This window comes from Molothrus aeneus, chromosome 3 (genome assembly GCF_037042795.1).
Source record: "Molothrus aeneus isolate 106 chromosome 3, BPBGC_Maene_1.0, whole genome shotgun sequence".
Lineage (NCBI taxonomy): Eukaryota > Metazoa > Chordata > Aves > Passeriformes > Icteridae > Molothrus > Molothrus aeneus.
In genome coordinates this window covers 97,792,266-97,814,912 of record NC_089648.1, presented here as the reverse complement: position 1 = coordinate 97,814,912, position 22,647 = coordinate 97,792,266, and the positions used below count along the sequence as shown (strand labels likewise).

Genomic DNA, 22,647 nt, shown 5'->3' with positions numbered 1-22,647 from the left:
TTGTACTCTTGCTTTATGGAAGAACATTATTAAAAGTATATTTATCAAACATCCCATATCATTAAGTCTTGAATATTGTTAGTTAGGTACATTATCATGGAGATAATAATAGTTAAATAAGAATAGGCACCTTCCGTGAAGACAAGGATTTGGCAAGCATTCATTAACATTTATCTCACAGATTGTTCCGATGAAACCTCTCTTACAGTGACACTTGTAGGAACTGATGCCATCAATGCAACTTCCATTGTTGAGGCAAGGAGAAGACATACATTCATCTATATTTACTTCACACCTATCACCTGTTTAAAAATCCAGAAAATGCAACTAAGTTTTAAATTCTAAACTCAAACCAACACTATATTTATTAATATCAACATTTCCACATAATTTCTTTTAGTTACATAGATTGTTCATATAGTTCATGATATTAATCAATAAAAAATATCCATCTCGAATTTCCTATAGTGTAAATACCAAAAGGATGGTTATATTGACATACGTAATGAAAAATGACAAATATAAAGTGATGACATCTGATTGATATTTGATATTTTAGTGCTGCTTGAGAAGATTAAAAATTAAAGATACCAGATTATGAGAATTGAATAGTTTGAAAAGACAAAAAGGAAGAACACAGAATTTTATGCAGCAATAAAGTTAAATATTTTCTACCTGTCAAAGAAAAACAAATGCATGATAAAAAAGCAATTGATTGCTGAGAGCATACTCAAAAATGGAAAAGAATAATAAATTAGCATGCTATACTAATTTACACATGATACAAAAAAAGAAAGTTGGTCTTTTGCCAGTAACTGAAAATTTTATATCTTTTTGAAAATAGAAAGAACTAAGAGAAAAGGTGAGATTTCCTTTTCGAATTGCTCAGCAGCACGTAGTTCCCTTGTTCAAGTCAATTTTGGTATCAAATATTAAAAGACTATTGACAACTACTTGTGACCATTTAATGAGATTTTAGGATAGACAGATGTGAATCAAAAGATCAATTAATAGGTTTATCATTTGAATAACCAATAATGAAGCCAATTATGTATATTAACAAAAAATCTATAGCATAAGTCTAAAAAATTAAAATTAACAAATAAACATGAGTAGAAATACTAAAAAATATATTGCAGAGCATATTCCACTTACAGAAAGAAAATAATTTGTTAAATAATTTCTTACAAATCTAAAAACATACTTAAAAATAGTAACTGACTGCAAAGAACAAGTACTCATTTTGTCACATTGACATTAATCTTGTGAAAGGCATAACATCCTTTCAACATCATTTCAGCATTGTCTCATTCAGTCTGTTATGAATAAATAATCTATTAAGAAAACTTTCTATGAGTTGTGCACGGAAAACTAGGGCTGAAAAGGTCACTGAGCTTGTTTTTGTTGATTTCATCTTAAGTAAGATTTATTATAACTTAGTGACTAATACCAGAGATTTAGATTTTCTATTTCTGTTGTACTTTGTGTCAGTAATAGACTTATTTCAGGCAATTATTTCACATATATCAAGTCAAATTCAATTGGTGCTGATTGGACTGCAGTAAATTTGAAAGGTTGCCACCTATTTTGAAGTATCTTTTTCTTTGTTTAGACAAGGTTTGATTTCCACTACAGAGAACTTTACAAGATAAGATTAGACCACAGGAAACAAAATAATTAAAACAATTAAAAACCTTAATTTCCTCAGTTTGAAACTTTGACAACCTTTGTTTTCATTAAATATCAATTAGGGACCTTGGATACATATGCATGGCTCTTGAGAACTGTATTTTCCCATTTAATTGAAAAGTGAATACAAGAACCAGAGGGATAGAATATAAAAATATCACCTGTAGCTTGTACTGTTATTTAGATTTTTGAACTTTAGACTGGAGCATGATTTCTTCCTTCTCTTTGTTTGAAGGAATATGATACTGATACTTTCTTATTCCCCTAGTCTTGGGCTCTGCTTGAATTTCCCTTTATACTTTTGCTGCTCCCAGGCTGCCAGCATTAGCCTGGGAGTGGTGCCCAGACACCCTAGCACAGAGCAGCCACTGGCCCCAGCACAGAGGTTAAACCAGCGACTTGATAGGCCATGGCAAGGCTGAGCCTTTGCACTGCTGGATCAGTGCACAGCTGGGGCATCCCCCTGCTCAAGGCAAAAGTATTTACTGAAATTCAAAATGAAGAAATCAAGCCACACCTAAAGATATAGTAGTCAAGAATTAAGATATAGCTGGCAGTTGAATAAACTTACAAAAAGGGATATAGAACAAGATAAACCTGAAACCATGCAAGTAAGTCTATTAATTAATGTCTGAATATAGGAAACATCATAAGAAAATTAACATAGCTGTCAATATTTCCAGAGGAGGCAGTGTCACATTGTTACACTATAGCCAGGCAAGCTGCAAATATCAATTCAATATCTGTGATTTCTTAATTTTGACTTTAAGAACATAGGATTTAGTGTGATCAATGACTTTGTTAAAATTGAGGAAAACTTTTAAAACTGAAAGATAAATGAAAACTTGTAAGTGAAAAACGAATTTCTAAGAAACAATGCATATCTCATTTGAACTAATGCAGTTCAATATGGAGAAAAGAATTGTATTGGTATGTTGCACTAAATATAATATGGATAAATTTCCTGTATTTCCTATATTAATGTAAGCACACTCACATATCTTACAGATAAAAATATGTTTTATCCAGTATAGTCATTGTTTATTATTTTAACATTGTGATATAAAATGACATGTAAAATAAAATTGAAATAAGGCAAATTTGAAGAGCTGTACTGTGTGTTAAAGGCATAAAGAAAAAAATGTTCTGTCACCACTCTAAAGCAATGTAAGCATAGCTTTGTGTAAAAAAAATATTCATATTTAATTCCAAATCACTCTATAACATGAATGCCTCCAGGATACACTAATATTAAAATTATAAACCTATTATTATTATTACTATTATCATTAGTAGTAGTAATAGTAGTAGTTCTGATTTTCTTCTCCATTAGGCCCGTTTTATGTTGTATTTAATGGTCTTATTTAAAACAGAAGCAGTTTTACGCATTTTTCAGAGTCAAATGACAATAAAAGACAAAGTTTGCTGTTCAGCTAAAAATTCAACTTCTCTTTCTCTTCTTGGTACACAAGAAATCCTATTTACTATGAGTAAAGCAATGTATTATCCGCATTAGAGTTTAAATATTCTATCAGATATGAGAACTGTTCTGTGCTTGGAGGTTTTCCAGACCCAACTGGACAAAGACTTGAGCATCCTGGTCTGACCCCATAGCTAAAACTGATTTCAGCAAGCAATTGGACTAGAGACCTCAGAAGGACCCTTCCAACTTGATTTATTCTGATTCAAGAATGAAATTTTCCCTTTACAGCTTGATCCAGTAACCTAGTCAATGACAAAATGCATAGGATCAGAAGTATGACATGGGTACAAGGAAGCAGATGAAAATGCAATAAGAATGTGATGATGGTATATGAAAAATTTCTAGAGTGTAGAATAGAATACATTCTAGAATACTAGAATGTATTTTATTATACCCTTGTAATTTTCTTACACTTTTTAATAAAAATCTGGTCAAATTCAACCTCTCCCATATAATCCAAAAAGATGCTATCATGGCTATATTTTCTGGGAGTAAGAAGCTCATCTTTATAGGAACTGTTTTAACATATAGCATGTTGTGTTCTGCAAAGTGAAACCATCTGTCAGCATTCATTGCTTTAGGTATTTATTGCTGTGAGTGATTGAAACATCCACAGGTTCTTAAGTGAATAATTGCTTGTTTCTATCTTACTAGTTATATCTGATTAATTTGTTTCTTTCTTTCTACCCCCAGTTGTTGTGGGTTAGGAACCATATTCCCCAGTTCAGTGCTGCCAGTAGAACCACACTTCCTCTTCCTCTGCCCCCCTCCAACTGGAGGCAAAAAAGGCAAAGAGCAGGAGTTGAGACAAGAAAAATTTACTGGAAACAGCAATGAGATAAGGAAATTAACAATAACAACAACAACACCAATAAAAAAAGGAAACAATTTACATGGAAAGCCCATGAAAATAAACAAATACTGGACGTTTTCCCTACCAGGTTTTCTTGACTGGAAGGACCCCCTCTCCCCAGAAGAGAGACTCTCTTTCCTCCTGCTCCCAACAATGACCTGAAGCGGTATAGAATAGCATCCCAGCCTTCGTCATACCCCTTTCTAGCTACTACAAAATTTTACCCTGTCCTGGCTAAAACCAGTAAAGAATTTTTCAGTCCACAGTAAAACAAAATTCAGCATGAGAAATAGTTATTGAAATATTCTTATATAATTTAAAATATTTTATTTTCTAAATACTACAATAATTTAAGATGAAAGATATTAACTACATTTACAACTTTCACAAAGCTCAAAGAAATATCATGGAGTCACAGAAGAATACACTGGCATTATGATATGTAGTGTTCCTTTGTGGTGTTCTCACATTAGAGCTGCTTAAATGTTCCTTTGTCTCAGTATTTGTAGCAGAGCAATTTGTGTGGAAATTGAGATTTCAATCCAAGAGTTTGGTAACTTACAAAATAGGGACTCCTTTAAAGCATGCACAGTAACATAGTTTAATACATTCAAAAATCCCTCCAAAGTTACATTGGACGAAAAGTACAAAGACTCTCCTAGTTAGCAGTAATAGTTAGGGAACAACTCTAACAGCTCTGGAGCTCCTAGGAGTGTATGCCACTTATCATGATTTTAGCATGGCTTTGACACTGTCTCCCACAATACTCCTGTACACAAGCTAGGACTTTATAGGCTGGAAGGGTGGACAACTAGATTGGTAAAAGGTTGGTTGTGGTGAATTGATCATATTCTATCAGGAGGTCTGTTAATAAAGGAATATCCTCAATTCTACCACAAGGCTTAGAACACTGGAAGGCTTAAGCCTGATCTTTAGTCATAAAAGCAGAAGAAAACTGCATTCCACAGATTCTTCCATGCCTTTTCTCACAAGGCCCCCCACCCCACTGAGAAATAGGTCCATTTTTTTATTTGGCCTTCCTTTTGCTCCCAAAATAGATATATTTTGGGAGCAGAAGGAAGGCCAATAAAGGTATATAAAAGGCTTTCCTACAGCTCTGCACATGTTCTCTATTCTCAGCTCTAGTTTAGCTTTTCCTTTCCTAATTTCAATTCTACACACTTGGGCAATGACTTAATATTCCTCCTAAGCCCATGCTTGCTCCTTTCACTGCATGTGTGCTTCTTCTCTGCATCTGAGCTCAGTCAGGTGTTTCCTATTCATCCTGTTGGCCATACCTTCTTCAACACTCTCTTCCATGAACAAGGAGGAGCAGCAATGAAGCAAAGCTGCCACCAGATGAAGACTTAACTGTTTAAAGTATGTCTTAAGGCTCTGCTTAGTAGGCCATAAGTCACTTCAGAGGAAAAAGAATGTTTGTATCCTGACCTTGGCTCCCAGGAGAGACAGCTAGCAATCCTGATTTGTCACTTCAAGCCAAATACTCAATGAGATTACACCTTACTGTTCTAGCTTCTTTCTGGCCTATGAAATCTTTGCTAAATAGTGTTCAAGCTCAACAAGTCCAGCAAAAGTGTCCCCTCCTTTCCTCACAAATCAGAATACAGCACAGACATTAAAGCACTTCTCAGAAAAATGCATAATGCAAATTTGTGCCGTTCTTATGGTGCGTTTACCAAACCTAAAGTTTTTCTAAAGTTCCCCAAACTTATGTGTATACTCTAATATTAAAAATAAAAGACAGACACCGCAAACTCTACATTAAGTACAGAAATGAAGATTTATCAGTCTGCATGTTGAATTTGTTCTCAGTGTGCCAGTCAGTTTTGATGTCTTTATATGTCAGCTGTCTCTTGCTTTAATATCTCAAGGAGCATGCCATTAGATTCCTCCTAGCTGACTAAATAAGTGGTTACTTCAGTTAGAAGTGTAGTTACTCTTCTTCCACTGGATATGAATAGCAAGAAATGCCACGAGGCTTGAGGAGTACAGATGCAATCACTACCACAGCTGACTGGCAGTACAAAGCTGTAAAAGCATCTGGGAAGGTCAAAAAGACAAAGTAAACTTCTCTCCCTTTTAACTGATTAGATTTTGTGGGACTTTTTTGTTGGGTGAACCTATTTTATGAAAAGTGGAGCACTTTCCATTGTCACATAGATAAGATGAACAGCAGGGTCTGAGGCTGATGATAAGGAAGACTGGGCCTCAAAACTGACATAAAAGATAAAATACAAGCTGAGTTATTTAAGCCAAGATTTTGACTTCATTTAACATATAACTTAAGTACACAGTCACTTCCAAATGTCAGTTTGTACTCATAGGGAAGATAAGAAAGAGAGATCTGTGCTTAATAGAATAACTATTTAAAGCTAAGGAATAATTACTGCTCTGCAGAAATGACTGAAATCAGTGACTTCATGGTACTTAGTCATTTTTTGGCATCTTTTGGATGATAGCCAGTAATTGGCCATTTGAACAAGGATTTTGAATTCGTATAGCTCACTTAACACACATTCTATTTTAGCCACTGAAATCTTATTTTTAATAATGACTGAAGGTGAGAAAGTGTTGATGGAGGAGCTGCAAGGCACGTTCTGTGGGAAGAGACCAAGAATTGCCTCATGACAGACACAGTTTCCTCTTTTAGCTTATAACCATTCCCATTTGTTCTATCATTATGTGACATTTAAACAGTCCCTCTGTAGGTTTCTCACAGCCCCCCTGTACACACTCTAAGGCTGCTATAAGGTTCCCTTCTCTTCTCCAGGCTTAACAGCCCAAACTTTTTGGCCTGTCTCCACAGGAGAGGTGTTCCAATCCACTCATCATTTTTTATGACCCTCCTCTGGACTTATTCCAAAGGGTCTGTGTTGTTCTTATGCTGGGACACCTGAGCTAGACACAGGTGGGTGTTCACAGGAGCAAAGCAGAGAGGGAAAATCACCTCCCTCAACCTGCTGGCCATATTGTTTTTGCTGCAGTCCACAATATGGGTGGCTCTCTGGGCTGCAAGTGCCATGCTGACCTGACTTCCTTGTCAAACAACAGTTCCAGTTTGGGATTGCTCAGACCCACATGCAAGACCTTGCACTTGGCGTTGTTGAGCTTCATGAGGTTCTCACAGGTCCATCTCTCCAGTGTGGCAAGGGCCCTCTGGATGGCATTCCTTCCCTCCAAGTAAATCAGCTGAGCCACACAGCTTGGTGTCATAATATTTTAATAGTTGATGATTAAAGTTGTCAGTATATTAAAACATTTTTTTTAATTTAACTGATCATTGGAAACAATTCATGCTGTCATCTGTCTTTAAAGGGGGCTGGTCTTTGAAAGAAAAGTTCTTCCTAAATTACAGCTAATTGGAAAAAAATAATTACAAAAAAACCCAGAACAAAACCCAACATCTTATCCTTTTTGGCTAAATATGTTAGGGAAACACTAAAGTCAAACTGCTTTGTCAATAATGAAAAATCAAGACAAAAGCACACCTGTGGATTGCTTGTTCCTTTTCAAATTAGAATCTCCTAAGTGCTCATGTGCAGATGTCTTGTCTTTTATAAACATAACAGGGAATTCTTACAGAAACATGTACATAAAGTTTAATACAACTGTTTTAACATTTATTAGAAATTACATCTGCAGCACCGCTGCCTAATTAACAGAAGTTTCTGTGACATCCAAGAAGTACTACTTAGAACACAGGCCATCTGAAGAATATATTGCAGGGGGAGGCTTTAAAAGATTTAGGCAGGAAAATTATATAGATTTTTCCATTTTTTGCTGAAATTTAAAGGATAATTTTGAACAACAGTGCACAAGTGATATGTGGACTTAGATTTGTGGTGAATGGAAAAAGGATATACAGCTATATAGAAATTCCCATTACTGTACTTGTTCTTTGTTCTGTGGAGAATTACATTCCTCTCAGTTCAGTGCATGCAAATTGCATCCTTTTTTATCTTGTACTTTATGTGGCATTCATCACAGGCTGGGATAGATAGGAAAAACAATTTTATGCATAAAAAATGCAGAAATTATTCAATTTGAGGAAACAACTGTAAATATTTCTGCAGTCATATGATCCCGTGTGTTTTCATGTTGCTTAAGATGGATCTATCAAAACATTGTGTATGAGCTAGCTCAGCAGCACACTGAACATTTAAATAAAAGTCAACATCATTTTAGGGAAATTTTACTGCATCTCTACCCATTAAATATTTTTTCATGACTCTGTAAAAATGTGCAGATTAGCACTAAAGGCAGCGGTGTCAATCAAACGGGTCAAAAGTCAAGGTGTTTCTATAGTTCTGTACAAATTCAAATGACAAGGTAGCATATTCTCGTTTGCAAAATTTTCTCTGTATCTATGGTAATAGTTTTTTTCCTGGCTGAATTAAAAAGAATACACATTAATTTTCTTTATACTATACAATAACTCATTTCAACTGAATGTATGGGTGATTAAAGAAATTATAATTCAAGTCTTAATATCAATAATTTTGAGCTACTTCAGGAGAATTAGATAAAACTATTTTTAAGTTAGTATTGATTTATCCTCCAATAGGGAGATTAATTTTTTTCTTGCTACAATGCAAAACCTATGAAATAAGGTTCTTGGCTGAAAGAGTAAATCCATAATCATACCTGTAAATCCAGGTAGACAGAAACACCGATAGCCGCCAAGCCTGTTGATGCAGCTTCCTCCATGTAAACAAGGCAAAGTTTCACACTCATTTACGTCCATCTCACAGAGAGACCCATAGTATCCAGGTGCACAGTTACAAATGAATCTTTAGAAAAAGAAAAATCAGGTATGTCAATGGAAGTAACAATGGGATCTATTGCAATACTTTAAAGCCATATGAATCTCCTTATGCCAAGCTGGTGTCCCTAATCCTCATCCATATTAAAATAATGAACAGAGTTTTCTCATTTCCACGTTTCTGAAGCAAAGAGGGTGATTTACTTTTTGTTAAATTAATAGAATAATTTGGCACAGTAATTTTAACTGAAGATATAAGAAATGACTTAAGGGCTACTGATCTTCTGGCACAAATCTCTGAATAACTTGTGAAGTGCTGTTGAGCAAACACAGGGTTTGTACCAATCTAACAAGATCAATTTTCTTCTATTTCAGTCTTTTTCCAAATTAAAAACAAACAAACAAAAAAGTAAGGAGGAAAAGTTCTGCACAAGTTGTGCAGAAGACATTTTCCCTTCTATCTTTCTTTAAGGTCACATAGGAATCAAAAAAGTGAGCACTAGCATTTGGCTAGTTCATTTATGGTGAAGGTTCCATCCAAATCCATAATTAACATAAAGAAATCAGGGAAACTTGTCATTTAGTAGTGACTAACCTGTTTATAAGATCCAGGCAAGTTCCATTGTTCTTGCACGGTCTTGATAAGCATTCATTAATCTCCACTTCACATAGGGTCCCAGTAAAGCCATGTTGGCAGGAGCACCTAGCAAAAAGGATGTCACTATATTATTTTTTAGGTCATTACAAAAATTCAGGAAAAATATGGCAGATGTTGAGAGGTATTAATTAAATGGTACCAAAATCATGTTTTCTTTTTACTGGTAATTGCAGAGGGCAGTACTTTAACAAGCACCAACAAGTAGAGTGTCTGAAGCCTTTTGTTACCATTTGCTAAAGGCCACAGGCTTTGTGCTGACCCCACTGTGCAAGGGCTTACTTAGAATTTGCCTTGGCCTGAGCTGCATTTCACTTATTTGACACTTGCCCTGCAGCCAGCTGACTGATGCCTCTCATGCTATAGTTGCAGCTCTGGAATAGCATCCGTAGTGAGGGTGTGAGACACTGAGATTACCATGGTGTTACAAATAATAGCCTTTTGTGTTCCACTCCTGAAGGATGGGATGACATCCAGAGGGATGAAGCAAACCTTGAGAGGTGGGCCCTTAGGAATTACATGAGATTTAACGAGACCAAGTGCAAGCTGCAACTGGGTCAAAGCAACCCTGATATCCACACAGTCTGGGGGATGAGCAGATTGAGAGTAGCCCTGCTGAGAAGGACTTGAGGGTGCTGGTGAGTGAGGCCCCAAGAAGGCTTGAGACTGAAGATGTGAAAAAACCAACTGTGAACATCATAGTTCTCCTGACAAAGACTTCCAGAGGCCAGTGACCTGCAATAAGACTGCCAGTTCTCGAAGAAGAACAAGATCACTGATCACAGGATGCACACAGACTTTTTAAGGATAATCAAAGAGACAGAATTGCAAGATTTCTTATATAACAGCTATAACTATATTCTTCATTAAGTTTTTTCTATTGATTTCAACTCATATTGTTTGTACTACTGTAAGTGGACTAACAACAACTCTGCTTTTTTAAATTGGATCCTTGTGATTTTAATTAGTCCTACAAAAAATTCTTGGCATCATACTTATGGTGTATATGTATTACTTTTTGCACACAAGAAGATTTAGACTATAATGTAACTGTCAAACACATTACAAACCCTGCCCCCCCTTCACTGAAGGTCAGCAAACATTAGACATTCAGAGTACAAAAGGAAAAGCTAGATGATAAAAAGCCATGTATCATATCTGTCATTCAAGTAATTTTCCTGACCTGTAGCGGTTGACCCCATCCACACAGAGACCTCCATTCTGGCATGGGTGGGAGATGCACTCATCACTGTTAACTTCACAGTAAGTGCCCTCAAATCCTGAAACACAGATTTTATTAATGGTGAATGAATGAACTCAACTACTTCATGTAAATTAAAAGGTAACAGATTCTTGTGGGCATTTGGCTATCTGAGCCCAGGACTAACTCAGACAATGAAAGTGGCTGGCCTAGAAAACCTCAGCTGCACTCAAAGCTGTTTAAGAAAAGCCTGAGAGAAGCATCAGCAATGGCTACCTCTTCTCTTTGGGGTGTTTAACCTGCAGCTCTTTGTCCCTGGTATCTGACTGAGCTGTGTTGCAGCCATGGCCAATGCCTAGCTGTGCAGTATGCTGACTTTGGCCTACAGACAGGCTCCCTGGCTTGGCCTTGGAGCTGCCCCATCCCCTGTAGCCTTGACTGGCCCCCTCTGCTTTCCTGGACACAGCCACTGGTGCAGCCCTGCCGTGCCTCATTCACATACTGTCAGACTTGTGGCTGACTGCTGCTTCTGAAGGAGCCAGCCCTTACTGCTCACTGACCCTAAGATCAGAACTACAAGTAGAAGTAACCCTGAAAGAACTTTCTCCAACTCTTTTTGTTCCTCAGCTTCAGCTAGTTGATTTCCAGACAGTATATGAAGTCTCAACATACTTTAATGAACCAGAGAGAACAGATTTGGGTAGAGCATCTGGATAAATATACTGGGGAAATGCAAGCCATTTTAAAGGACAGAAAAACTTCCTTGGAGAGTGTGGGACAAAATCAGAAACTAAAAGCTAAGTCAGTAATTAATATATTAGAGAGTAGTGGAAGTTAGAGGACCACATTTATTCAAAGCAGTCAGTAGCTGTGAAAAAAACCCAACTGGGTTTTATATTTAAATGAAGACAAAATGTGGCTAAGGTCTTATCTGCACAGTACGTCACTTGCATAATACATTCCATTTGCCTGTCTAAGTGTTCCAGAATATGTACTAAAATGAAATAAGATACTTTTCAGTGATACATGAACCCTATTTTTGCTCTTAGACAGCATACTGCATCTTATAACATTTGCATAAATAGGTGTCCTCCTAAATGTATACTTGTGGTGAAATTCTATACAGACCGTGGAGAAACTATAGCTACTCAGTTGAATTTCACAAATTGAATATATTTGTTTTCAATTGATGGAGAAATGAAACCATTGCAATGAGCAAACTATTTGCATTGTATGACTTATATGCGAGTGCTGATTGCAGGTTGCCTAAAGACCATAAATAGAGTTCATCCAACTGATTTTGAACATCACTGATATAGAAAAATTAAATTGAAACAACTTTAAATTTAGCTATTGAAATTCAGTATATGTTGTTATAAATATGGCAAAGGTTCTACTGGACTCTTAATTAAAACAATAAGCAAAACTTGTCAACTTTACTTTTTTAGATACCTGAATAAGAATAATTTTTTTTGTTATGTTTTGTATTTGTGGTTTTCAAGTACTTAATGAAAGTGAGGAAATCATGAAAGACCACTGTTAGAATAGTATGGCTTATTTTTATCTAGAGAAAATCTTGACTGGAAGAAATAAGTGTCTTGGTCAGAGTTCCAAAGAAAGCTGTAGAAAGAAATCTCTGCTGGTACTCCAGCATATGATCTAAACATGAGCCCACATCAAAGCAGTTGTTATTTTCTTCTTATCAGGATTATTTCTGTTCAATAACTTTTGGGCCTGACTGAAATGAGCTCTTAATATTTGCTGAAGGTTTCACAGCAATGTTACTATAAAGCTGGGAAAATAAAGCCTGGAACATTTCTCAAACTAGCCTTTCAATTATAGTAATTTATGCTGTTATGATGTTATTTTTTTTCAGAAATTTCTTGAGCATGAAAGGATACCCTCGTTTAGTTTGTTTGTATGTTTCACAAAATTAAAACCCAACAATAAAACCAAAACCAAATCAAAACAAAAAAGTCCAAAACAAACCAGCAAAAAAACCCCACTAATCTCCCCCAAAAAACTGTAAAAGAATGGTCATAATAGCAAAAAAAAAAAAATCTGTCTCAATATATTGTTTTGAAATATATCCCTCAGCACAGAAAAAATTGTATTCTGAATGGTTTAGTTTATTATGTGCAAATGAGCCTGAACCAGAGCGAACCATCCAAATACTTCTCTTATCTGATCTGTGGCACGTGTAATCTGCATCTTAATGCTCCTGAACCTTCATCCATTCCTGCCTGTATTTTGATTAAGGAAAAAAGAAAGATAAAAGAACTATAAACTAGTACACCACACACCAAGTTAGGTACTAGGCCTGGTTGTGTGAGTAGGCAGAAGTCACTGACACACCAAATATTCAGTAGGTGTTTGATACATGCCATTCAGTGCCACTGAGTAAGAGCAGAAAAGTTGACAGCACATTTCTCTAACTCTGGTTTAATTAAGAAATTGGAGGGCATTAGTGAATATAAGACACTAGGACTCATAGGACTATTTGTAGTCAGCTTCCTCATCTGTAATTTCTCTTTTATTTGTAATGTTTGAAATTTCTAGAACTAAATTTGATTACTGAGTGGAAGGCTGTCAATGGGCAGGGAAAATGGAACTTTACTGAAAAGGACACACTGAAGGTAAACCAATGAAACATTATAAATAACTCACAAATATAGATATATTTTAGCTTTATAATGCTATCTATTGCAATTAGTTTAAAACATTTGTGAACGTATTGAATATGTATAGATATATTTGAGGAAGTATCTCAGTAAGGTTAATTTTTGTAGTAACATAAAATATTCAATACTTTCAGAAATTAACAGAGATTAAAAACAACTGAAAATTATTACAGTTCCTTATTACAGTGTTACAAAATAAAATCTTATTTCTCTCTATTTTTAATTGTTCAGGCGGCGTGAAAGTTACTTTAATAATATGAGGTATAGGAACATCTGGAAAGCTGTTACTTAAGATGAGACAGATGCTGATTTTACTTCTGTTTCTCTGAAATATAGGAGATCCTGCATTTGTCAACTCTATCTATGGGGCTTCTGGGGATTGCAAAGTGATGGAATATGCAGAATATAGAAGCTAAATATCTGCTGTCACAGTTATGGTCATTTCCATCTCCTTATTCCATTGCAGAGAAATATTACAAAATTGACCTCTGCAGGTAACAGGATTCTAATGGGATTCTTTTGCCCTAATCTCTCTACTGTTTCACTCATCAGAACAGTACCATAGATGTTTCTCTCCTTACCATGAACTATTTATGAACCAATGTTTGCAAACAGCAGAGATATAATAGCAGTCCCATAATCATTAGTTCAGGTACTTAGGTTGTTCAGCATACCATAAGTAGGTACATGAATCAAAATCAGAGGTGTGTAAAATATTAGGCACTGTAAAAAGGCTATTTCCCTCTGTAAATGATGTATGCGTATGTCTGAAAAAGAAACTAGCACTGAAGGACTCAGAAATTTGACAATGGCAAACTCCAATTTGAACAACTTGTTTTTCATCATCCGTTTATTATTTCTGCTTGGTATTATAAATTTTCTACATTATGATAATTTTGACTTAGCCTTGTTTCAGGCATTGGCTGAAAAATATTTTGCCTTGGTTCAAATTTCTAGCTATAAGGTCCTATAGACCAAATAAAAATGATCACTAACATCTAGAACAAAGAGTAGGTGTCATGGGAAAGCTATTGACAGGAGACTGATAAAAGAGGTGAAAAAGTCCAGGGAAAATCTGTTTAAAACAAGGACTTCAAAAATTACCTTGAAGCATAAAGAATGTATTGCTTTTAGAAACGACAAAGAAAAAATAAAATGCATAATTCCAGTAAAAACTGTTGCTATTGTTTCTCCTTAGAGATGAGTCCTTTTTATAGATTTCCCTGGAACAATACACATAATTTCATTACACCCTAAAACTGATGGCTTTAACCTTAAGCCCCATGCATAAACCAGTTTTTCAACTTCTCAGTTTCTAGCTTTCTATTTTTAAAGCTGCAATGAAGATAAATAAGATGACAAAGCTTTTGTGTACTTGTGTGCTGTAATGACAAATGTTGCTACCCCCTGCTCTTTTTACTCCTCTCTAAAATGGTGTGCTTCTATGAAATTAAAAAAAAAACAAAAACAAAAACAAACAAACAAAAAACCACAAAAAACCCAAAAAAAACCCAAAAAACCAAACAAACAAACCCAAAAACCCCCAACTTTACAGCAAAACCACATGAGGCAACTGGTCAAGAATTCAGCCTGCCTATAACCTGAAAGATTTTTCCTAAGCTGCCTAAATAGTTGGCAGAGCGACATAAGCATTTCTACAGCATTAGCCATTTCACTTTATATGTCTACTTTTGTGTGAAATGAAGTACATTAGAAAAGAATACGTCCTTAATGTAATACTGTGGACATCCACAATCCAGACATTTCCAGTTTACTTCTTTCAATAATACATACATTATTATATTGGTCCAATCTCCCTTCTACTAATTACTCCCTTATAACTAATTAAGATGTTACTGAGTTAACACAAATGCTGGCTGTCCAAATAATCCATATTTCTGAAAAGAGTAGGTAAAGCTTTAATATGAACTCTCTCTATATGTATGCAATACTTAATGTAGAATATGTAGCATTTTCTGGTAATTTTTCTATCAGAGAACGTTTATGGAAAATTGTTTCCATTGTAATAAGGAGGATGCATGAACATCCTGAGGTTATCCTATTTGTATTACTTGGACTAATGAAGGAAGTTCTACATCTAATTTTAATGAGAGATTATTTTCTACCTTCTAAGAAGCAGGAATTCTAGGAACCACTTTAATTCAGCAATCTTGGTCTTCTCTTCCTCTCTTTATGTCAGCAACAACTCTAGCTGCCTTTCCTACTAGCTTGCCTTGCTACTATATAGTTACTATACTAATAACTACTAATAGTTCTCATAAAAGAATAAATCACAGTTTAAAAAAGTCTTATTAGAAAACACTGGATATTTTCTGGCCTGTAGTTTATGGTTGCAAATTACTTTTTATCTTGTTATTCTCTGCAATATTTATGCGCTTATAATTACACAGGTTTCACACTTTCTTAAAACTGTTGTCTTTTATCTCCATTTCATCATTAATCAAACTTGTTCATCAGCTCCAGCAGAGAGCTGATTTTGCACTCAGTAGTTGTATGCCTTCTCATAGTTTTCCTTGATTCTGAATACATTTCTTTTTTTTTTTTTTCTTGGAACATAATTCTTAGCAAGTATCACTATTTTTACCAAAATGTCCTATCTCTCTTTTGGGTTGCCTCTAAAGCACTAACAGTTTTGTGCTTGCCATTATCTAGAAGAACATGGTCTAATGCCTAGACTCTTTCTATTTTACTTATATATGCAGTTGAATTGCTCTTTGGATCTTTCTCATGTAGACCTTTTGGGGAATTTACGAATAGTGACCAAGACTCATCTACAAATATTTCAACATTATTTAAATTATATAGTCTTGCTTACATCTTCTGCCTAGATTTTCTGTTACGCTAAATTTTCAGTTCTATTATTAAGATTAATTCTAAGAATGGAGTTTTCTAATACTGGAAAGACATGTTGATAAATTAAGCAATAAAAATTCTGCTATTTGCCCTAAGTTTTCCATTCCTTCTGTTTTCTTTGCATTTAGTCTGTATTATTTAAGGAGATCCAGTACTGGCTATATGATTAACAGCTCAAACCCTTATGTCCCCACAATTGTCTTGATCAAACCCTTGCTTATCAATTACTGGCAAAGTATTTGAGAGGGGTTTTCTCTACACCTCTTGGGAAACTTGTTCTACAGCAGTGATTCTTAAGCTTTTGCAATAATGGCCCTCCCTTCAACATTTTTGCAACCTTGAATATACCATTGTGCAATTGTAGAGATCATAACTTTTTAAACTGTTTAACCTGCTTCTGTGGACAATTTGACTTAAAGTCATGGTCTAACACTGTTCCATGATCTATGAGATGAGAGCCCAGTTTTGTTACACAAATATTATAATCTATCTCTTTGAAGGAAGAAAACCTCTGTATCTAGGGCAAACAGCTCAAGAGGAAGTTTTACATTAACAGTATTTATAGAATTTTAGAGCTCTTTATAGCAAAATCAGCTATAGTTCCCCAATGTACATACGGGAACAAAGATGCAACTTTGTTTTATACTACAGCTAATCATGACTTAATCACCTTCCTACCAATTTCCTGTGGTAATTCTGTCCTAAGCTAACATCTTACATCAACTTTTACTCTGCCCAATTCATACTCTATCAGCTTTTATCTTCTCTGACCTAGCCAACACAAATCCTCTTTTTCTTCTAAATATGTACCACTGGCAGTGGTATAATTTATGGTCCTGTTGTACCCATCTCAGATATAGTGTTCAATGATATGGTGTTCTCAGATAGTTAAAATTTGGTAAGCACTGCTACATTTTGTGATTCCTGTTATACCAGACTCAACCTTTCTAATGACTGGACTGTTAGCTACTGGCAAGTTTAATCCACATGCCATTTACTACTAAATCAAGTAATCTACCTATATTTTTGAAAACCAGCTTTTCTAAAGATGCTTCACTAAGAAGCATGCAACTTGCATACCTCCCCAGTGATGTTTGGGTTTTTTCCTCAGCAGCTTGCGGTAACATTTACTGTAATAGTAAAAAAACCTAAGGTTTTATATGCTCCTCATTCCTAGATATTATATCCATATCTTTGTCGCTTAATAAATGACAAATAATAGTATTTTCATGTAACACTGCAGTTATCTGCTAGCCTTTGTCCCTAAGAGGCCCCTATGTTTATAGGCATAACAGTGAAAACTTCAAAATCCTGCTCCAATTCCAGTCACAGTAATTGTACTCCCCCGCTTTGCTAACTTTTCTAACTTTTCAGTACAGTTGTTAATTAGTTAATTTATTCTTCAATTCCTACATGGACGTGTATAGCAATGTTCTGCACAGTTAAACTGTTGCTCTGTTTCACCTTAGCAGTTCTTGTACATTGAGGGTGCGATTGTATCTTTTAAGCCATGGCCCAGGGAAGCTGTCAGCACCTGCTGTGATTTGGTTCCTTGTGCATACAGGGAGAAACCCACTATATCCATTAAGCAAGGGAAGATTACTTCCCTGATGTGCCAGGCCTTCCTGACAGCTCAGCAGGAAAAGAAACAATTTCCAACTTGCTCCAATTTTTGTACTTCCACCAATTTGCATACATTTTTTCTAAATCTGCCTGTCTGTTTTGTCAATTTAGTTTGTCTTTGCTGGCCAGGTGCATGTCTATCTCTATGTCATTGTAACAATTGACTGAGAAATACTGATTCTGAGTGCTGAATTTAAGCCACCATAGATTTAATAAGTATTGTAAAATAAGAAATTAATAATAAGTAAACTGACAGCTATCTTCCCAGTCTTTTAACACAACTGATAAACCTGCTGCAATTCATAATGGTTTTATGTTCTTTGAAACATATTCTTTGCCACTTACACTAAAGATAGTGACAAATTCAATATATATTTGCAATTTTCCAGAGCACAACAGAAAATGGAAGAAATTAACTATTCCAGTTCTCACCTGTTCTGCAAATGCACATTGGATTTCCATCTACTTGTGCCAAGCAGGTTGAATTGTTTATACATGGATTGTAAGGCAGCTCGCAGGGACTGAAGCGCTGGTGGCAGAAGTCACCAGTATAAAATGGAGGACAAATGCATACAAACTGCCCCGGCTTCACAGATTCGAAACAGGTGGCTCCATTCAAGCATGGTTCAGATTCACATTCATTTATATCTTCACTGCAATCTGGCCCTGTCCACCCTGCTATACATGTGCATCTGCAGGGGTGAAAAAAAAAAAAAAGAAAAAGAGCATTGACATGGCAGAATAAAAATTAACAGCTTGGCCCAATCACTTCCAACCCTTTCTATTTTAAAAATAACAAAAAATTTAAAACAATATCAATAATACTGTGACTAGTTTTTCTTTTCCTGGAAATTGTATCAGAATGCATTATGAATAAAAGTTATATTCAGGTTATTATCCCAGAATTTATCTGAGGATAAATAAATAAAAGCAAAAGGACTTATTCTAAGTCACAGTATCACTTGGAGAACCATCTGGTTTAGGAAATGCAGATAGAATCATGTTTAGACCATTTTTAAGATGAAACAAGAACACAAATTATCAAACATGAAAAGTAAATTTTCTAAATGTTAAGGATTAAAAGGACATTTTTTCGTATGTATGAAACTAATAAGTACTCCAATGTTTGGGGTGAAATGCATCAGGTAGCATATCCAGTACATTTAAGAAAGTAGGAATCATGAGGGATCCTAATTTCATTGTATTCTTTCTCTTTTTTGAATGCTTTTGTGAAGATCTGGTAATTATAATACAGGAGAAAAAACTTCAACCAAAATCTAAATTACATCTGAATGTAAGTAACATATCTACATGAATGAGATAAATATCTTTTGTTTTTCACAATATACATAAGATGTGGTTCTGTAAATTCAAAGGAAACAATTTGCTAATGTTTCAAAGCTTGCAGAGCCAAATTTCTTCACTAGCTGCAATAAAAGAGGCCTCTATGTACTTTAAAAGTCATACATTCCTGTTACTTTCACTGTAAATAAAATTGAATTTAATTTTATTTGTTGCAGATATTTGGCAGGACAAGATACAATATGAAAGATGAACTATTCGAGATCTTGTCTACTTTGATCAATATTGATTTCAGGTATTAAATCATTCAAATATATCTTCATCGTTATAATTTGATAAGAAAAATTGTTCTTAAATAACAAACAGGTCGTTTAATGGAGAATCTGTTGTGTAGTTCTGTTCTGTAAGGCACAGGTATTTCTTGACACATGAAAGGCAAATTTCACCCCTTAAAAAAATCCAGTCTTTTCTTTCAGATTTTTTTGTGTTCTGTGTTATTTAGTTGTGGGATACAATCACTATGTCACATAAAAAGAAATGGATATTACAAAGGAATTTTATTTATACTTTTAAAGGCCTGAGTATTTTAGCATTAAGGATTTAAAAATCAGGTTACTGTATTTTTCTCATGTTAAAAACTAATACCCATTGCTATAAAAAAATCATTCAGACATTCTTAAAATAACTGACAAAAATCACATTTCAGAACTCATAATTTAAAATACTTAAGACATACTTTTGGAAATATGGTTAAAAACAATTTCTTTTTATTCTCTGCTTATGCATAACAAACATACCTGCTTTTGATACACATGCCAGAATGCATTTATTATCTAGCAGCAACATCCACTGAATAACACTGCATGCCCAATTAGTGCTTTACTGAATTTTCTCTTAAGTAGTCAATATATAAAAGCATCAGACTCTTACAAATTAGGCATCTCCAAATGTCTCATAGTGAACATAGGAGAACAGTGACCCAACAGATGTTAATTGTTTAGCAGCTGCTCTTTTTTTTGTTGACTTCTTTTATGAAGTTGTGAATAAATTACTACTGATGCAGTACTACAAATTGGTATGTAGCACTTGGCTATGCTCCATTTTTAGCTTAAAAAGCTCATTAAGTGGAGAGCCTTTCACTTTGTATTAGGAGAACATGGTTCAGTTCTGACCTGGTCCAGCTTTATGGATATAACTGAGGTGCAGAGGAGCAAACATTAAACACATTTCATTACCTTTTTCCCCCTAATGAGTTTCATAACTGCCTTTGAGTTATCAAAACTGTTCTGTATGACTACAGGGAACACTAGGTCACTGAAACACAGCAGTTATCTACACTGCACAACTAGCCAGTCCTACCCTGGCTTCATGCCAGCTCCCAGCTGAGTGCAACAGTCAATATTAATGCAAAGGAGACAATTAATAACAGAGCTTTTTGTACTCCTTTTTGGATTATTAAAAAGAGTTACTGGAAGCCTCATTAAATGTGAAGAAAAAAAAAATACATAGAAGCATCTATCCTGAGGCCCAGTTTTAAGAATCAAGACAAAATTTTGTGTTAATGAGAATTGTTATTTAAAAAAAGGTAAGGAGGTGTTAGGACTATTAAAATTGAATTATAAATTAAGCTATTATAGCTGTTATTCTTGGAAACAAACTGATCAAAAGGCAAAAAATCCAAGCACTTTCTCAAAATGACTAATTTTTTTTCACTTCATTACAAAAATCAAGATGATTTCTAGAATTCTCAGGGGGAAAAAAAGGCTGATATATGCTTTTAAGAGTCCATATAAAGATAGTCAAAGCTGAATTCCTTTCTATTTTTTTACCAACTTGCCAATATCAGTATTTTTCTTTCCAATAACCAAATCCAAATACACCCATTGATATTGGAAAACCAAATCGTGACTGTTTTGTGTAAAATATTAGTTTTAATAAGCCCCATTAACTGCTTAGATTGTGACGTGTAGAATTCCTCCAACACATATGAATCAGCTTTCCTAGGTATTATCTCTTTACTTTCCATACATCTCTCTATAAATTGAAAAGCTTTCTATAGAAAAACAACCAAAAGGAGGGGGCAGTGAATATACACAAATTATATTTATGGTTTTATATTTTACCACCTGTATTAACATTAAAGTCAGAATTAAAAACTGCAAAATCTAGTCATGAATTGTATCCAGAGAAGTAGTGTTAAAGTAGTAAGTTCCTCTGTCTCCATATGATGAGTTAAGTATTAAATTTGGTTCTTAGCTGCTTGAAAATCCCCTTTCTACTTCTCATATTCCAGTGAAATATAGGTGTCACCTGTCTTATATCCTACATTAAAGGTATTGAGGAATTAAAAAACAGGGAAAGGTTTTAAGAATACCTGAATTGTTGATTTTGGAAAAAAAGTTTCTGAGGTTCATCCAGACTCCCCTACTCAAAATTGGTACAACTAGAATTTTCTTAGGTCTGTGTTCAGCCTGGTTTTGAGTATCTAAAAGATGGAGACTCCACAGCCTCTCTGGGAAATCTATTCCAGCACCTGACCACCCTCACATCACAAAAAAGGAGCATTTTTTTTATCTTCATATGGAATTTCAGGTAGTTTGCCTTCTGCCCACTGCATATTTTCCTGACACTGGATACCCCTGAGAAGAGTCTGCCTCCTTTTTTATTGCTCTTTTTTATCAATTTTACATATTTTCAGGAGCTTCTGTGGGCCAACAACATTCTAGCTGCAGAGGCAGTCTCTCCTGAATCTTAAGAGTTCTAAAGTGGCCATCTGTCAATTAGAAAATCATATTGGGGGGTTTATTCCAAATTAGCTCAGCTAGAAGCTCTGGAAAATGCCAAAGCTTAACAAAAGCACGGGGTTGACTCTTGGGGATGGTCCTGTGTAGGGGCAGGAGCAGGACACAATGATCTTTGTTGATCTCTTCCAACTCAGCATCTACTGTGATAAACAGTGACAGTAATATTCATATACATGAATATTCCAGAGTAGAACAAATTTCAGAAGAAGCTATTTTTTTCCTTTAAATATCTTTCTTTATAGCATAAAAATACAAGAAACTGGTTTTTTTAGTCTTCTGTGTAGAAAGCATTCTAGAAAATATCAGTCAGAGCACTTACCTTTGCCACAGATAAAGGTTTTACAGAAAAAATTACAATATTTAAGAAGAATCAGAACTGCTTTTTCCTCAGTGGTTCAGTCAAAGGAACAGGAATCCTAAACTGAACCCTCAGCTACAGTGTGCCCATCATTCAACTGCCTCTTTGACAGATTCTTGATGAGAAATGGCAAGACATTCAGTGAAGTTTAGGTCAGTCTGTTAGCCATACAATGCATGCAACAATGGGCCATTCTACAGTAAGATTTATGCTGTTTGGTGCATTCAATCAAATCAACTAAGAGCCTGAGAAACCACAGTGCTTAGTGACAAATTTATTCCTTGTAGTCTAGAGGCTATTGGACCATCTGAAGTAGAGAAATAAGAGCTTGCTTTCTATAC

General features: G+C 35.1%; 1 protein-coding gene across 1 annotated transcript in view; it reads right to left on the bottom strand.

Moving 5' to 3' along the window:
* Positions 1-22,647, bottom strand: part of EYS (eyes shut homolog) — a 723,503-nt gene that overhangs the window by 407,112 nt on the left and 293,744 nt on the right. Inside the window, 5 exon segments of the mRNA XM_066547467.1 lie at positions 131-302; positions 8,691-8,836; positions 9,404-9,511; positions 10,647-10,743; positions 18,275-18,534. Of these exon segments, the coding sequence (XP_066403564.1) occupies positions 131-302; positions 8,691-8,836; positions 9,404-9,511; positions 10,647-10,743; positions 18,275-18,534 (783 nt within the window).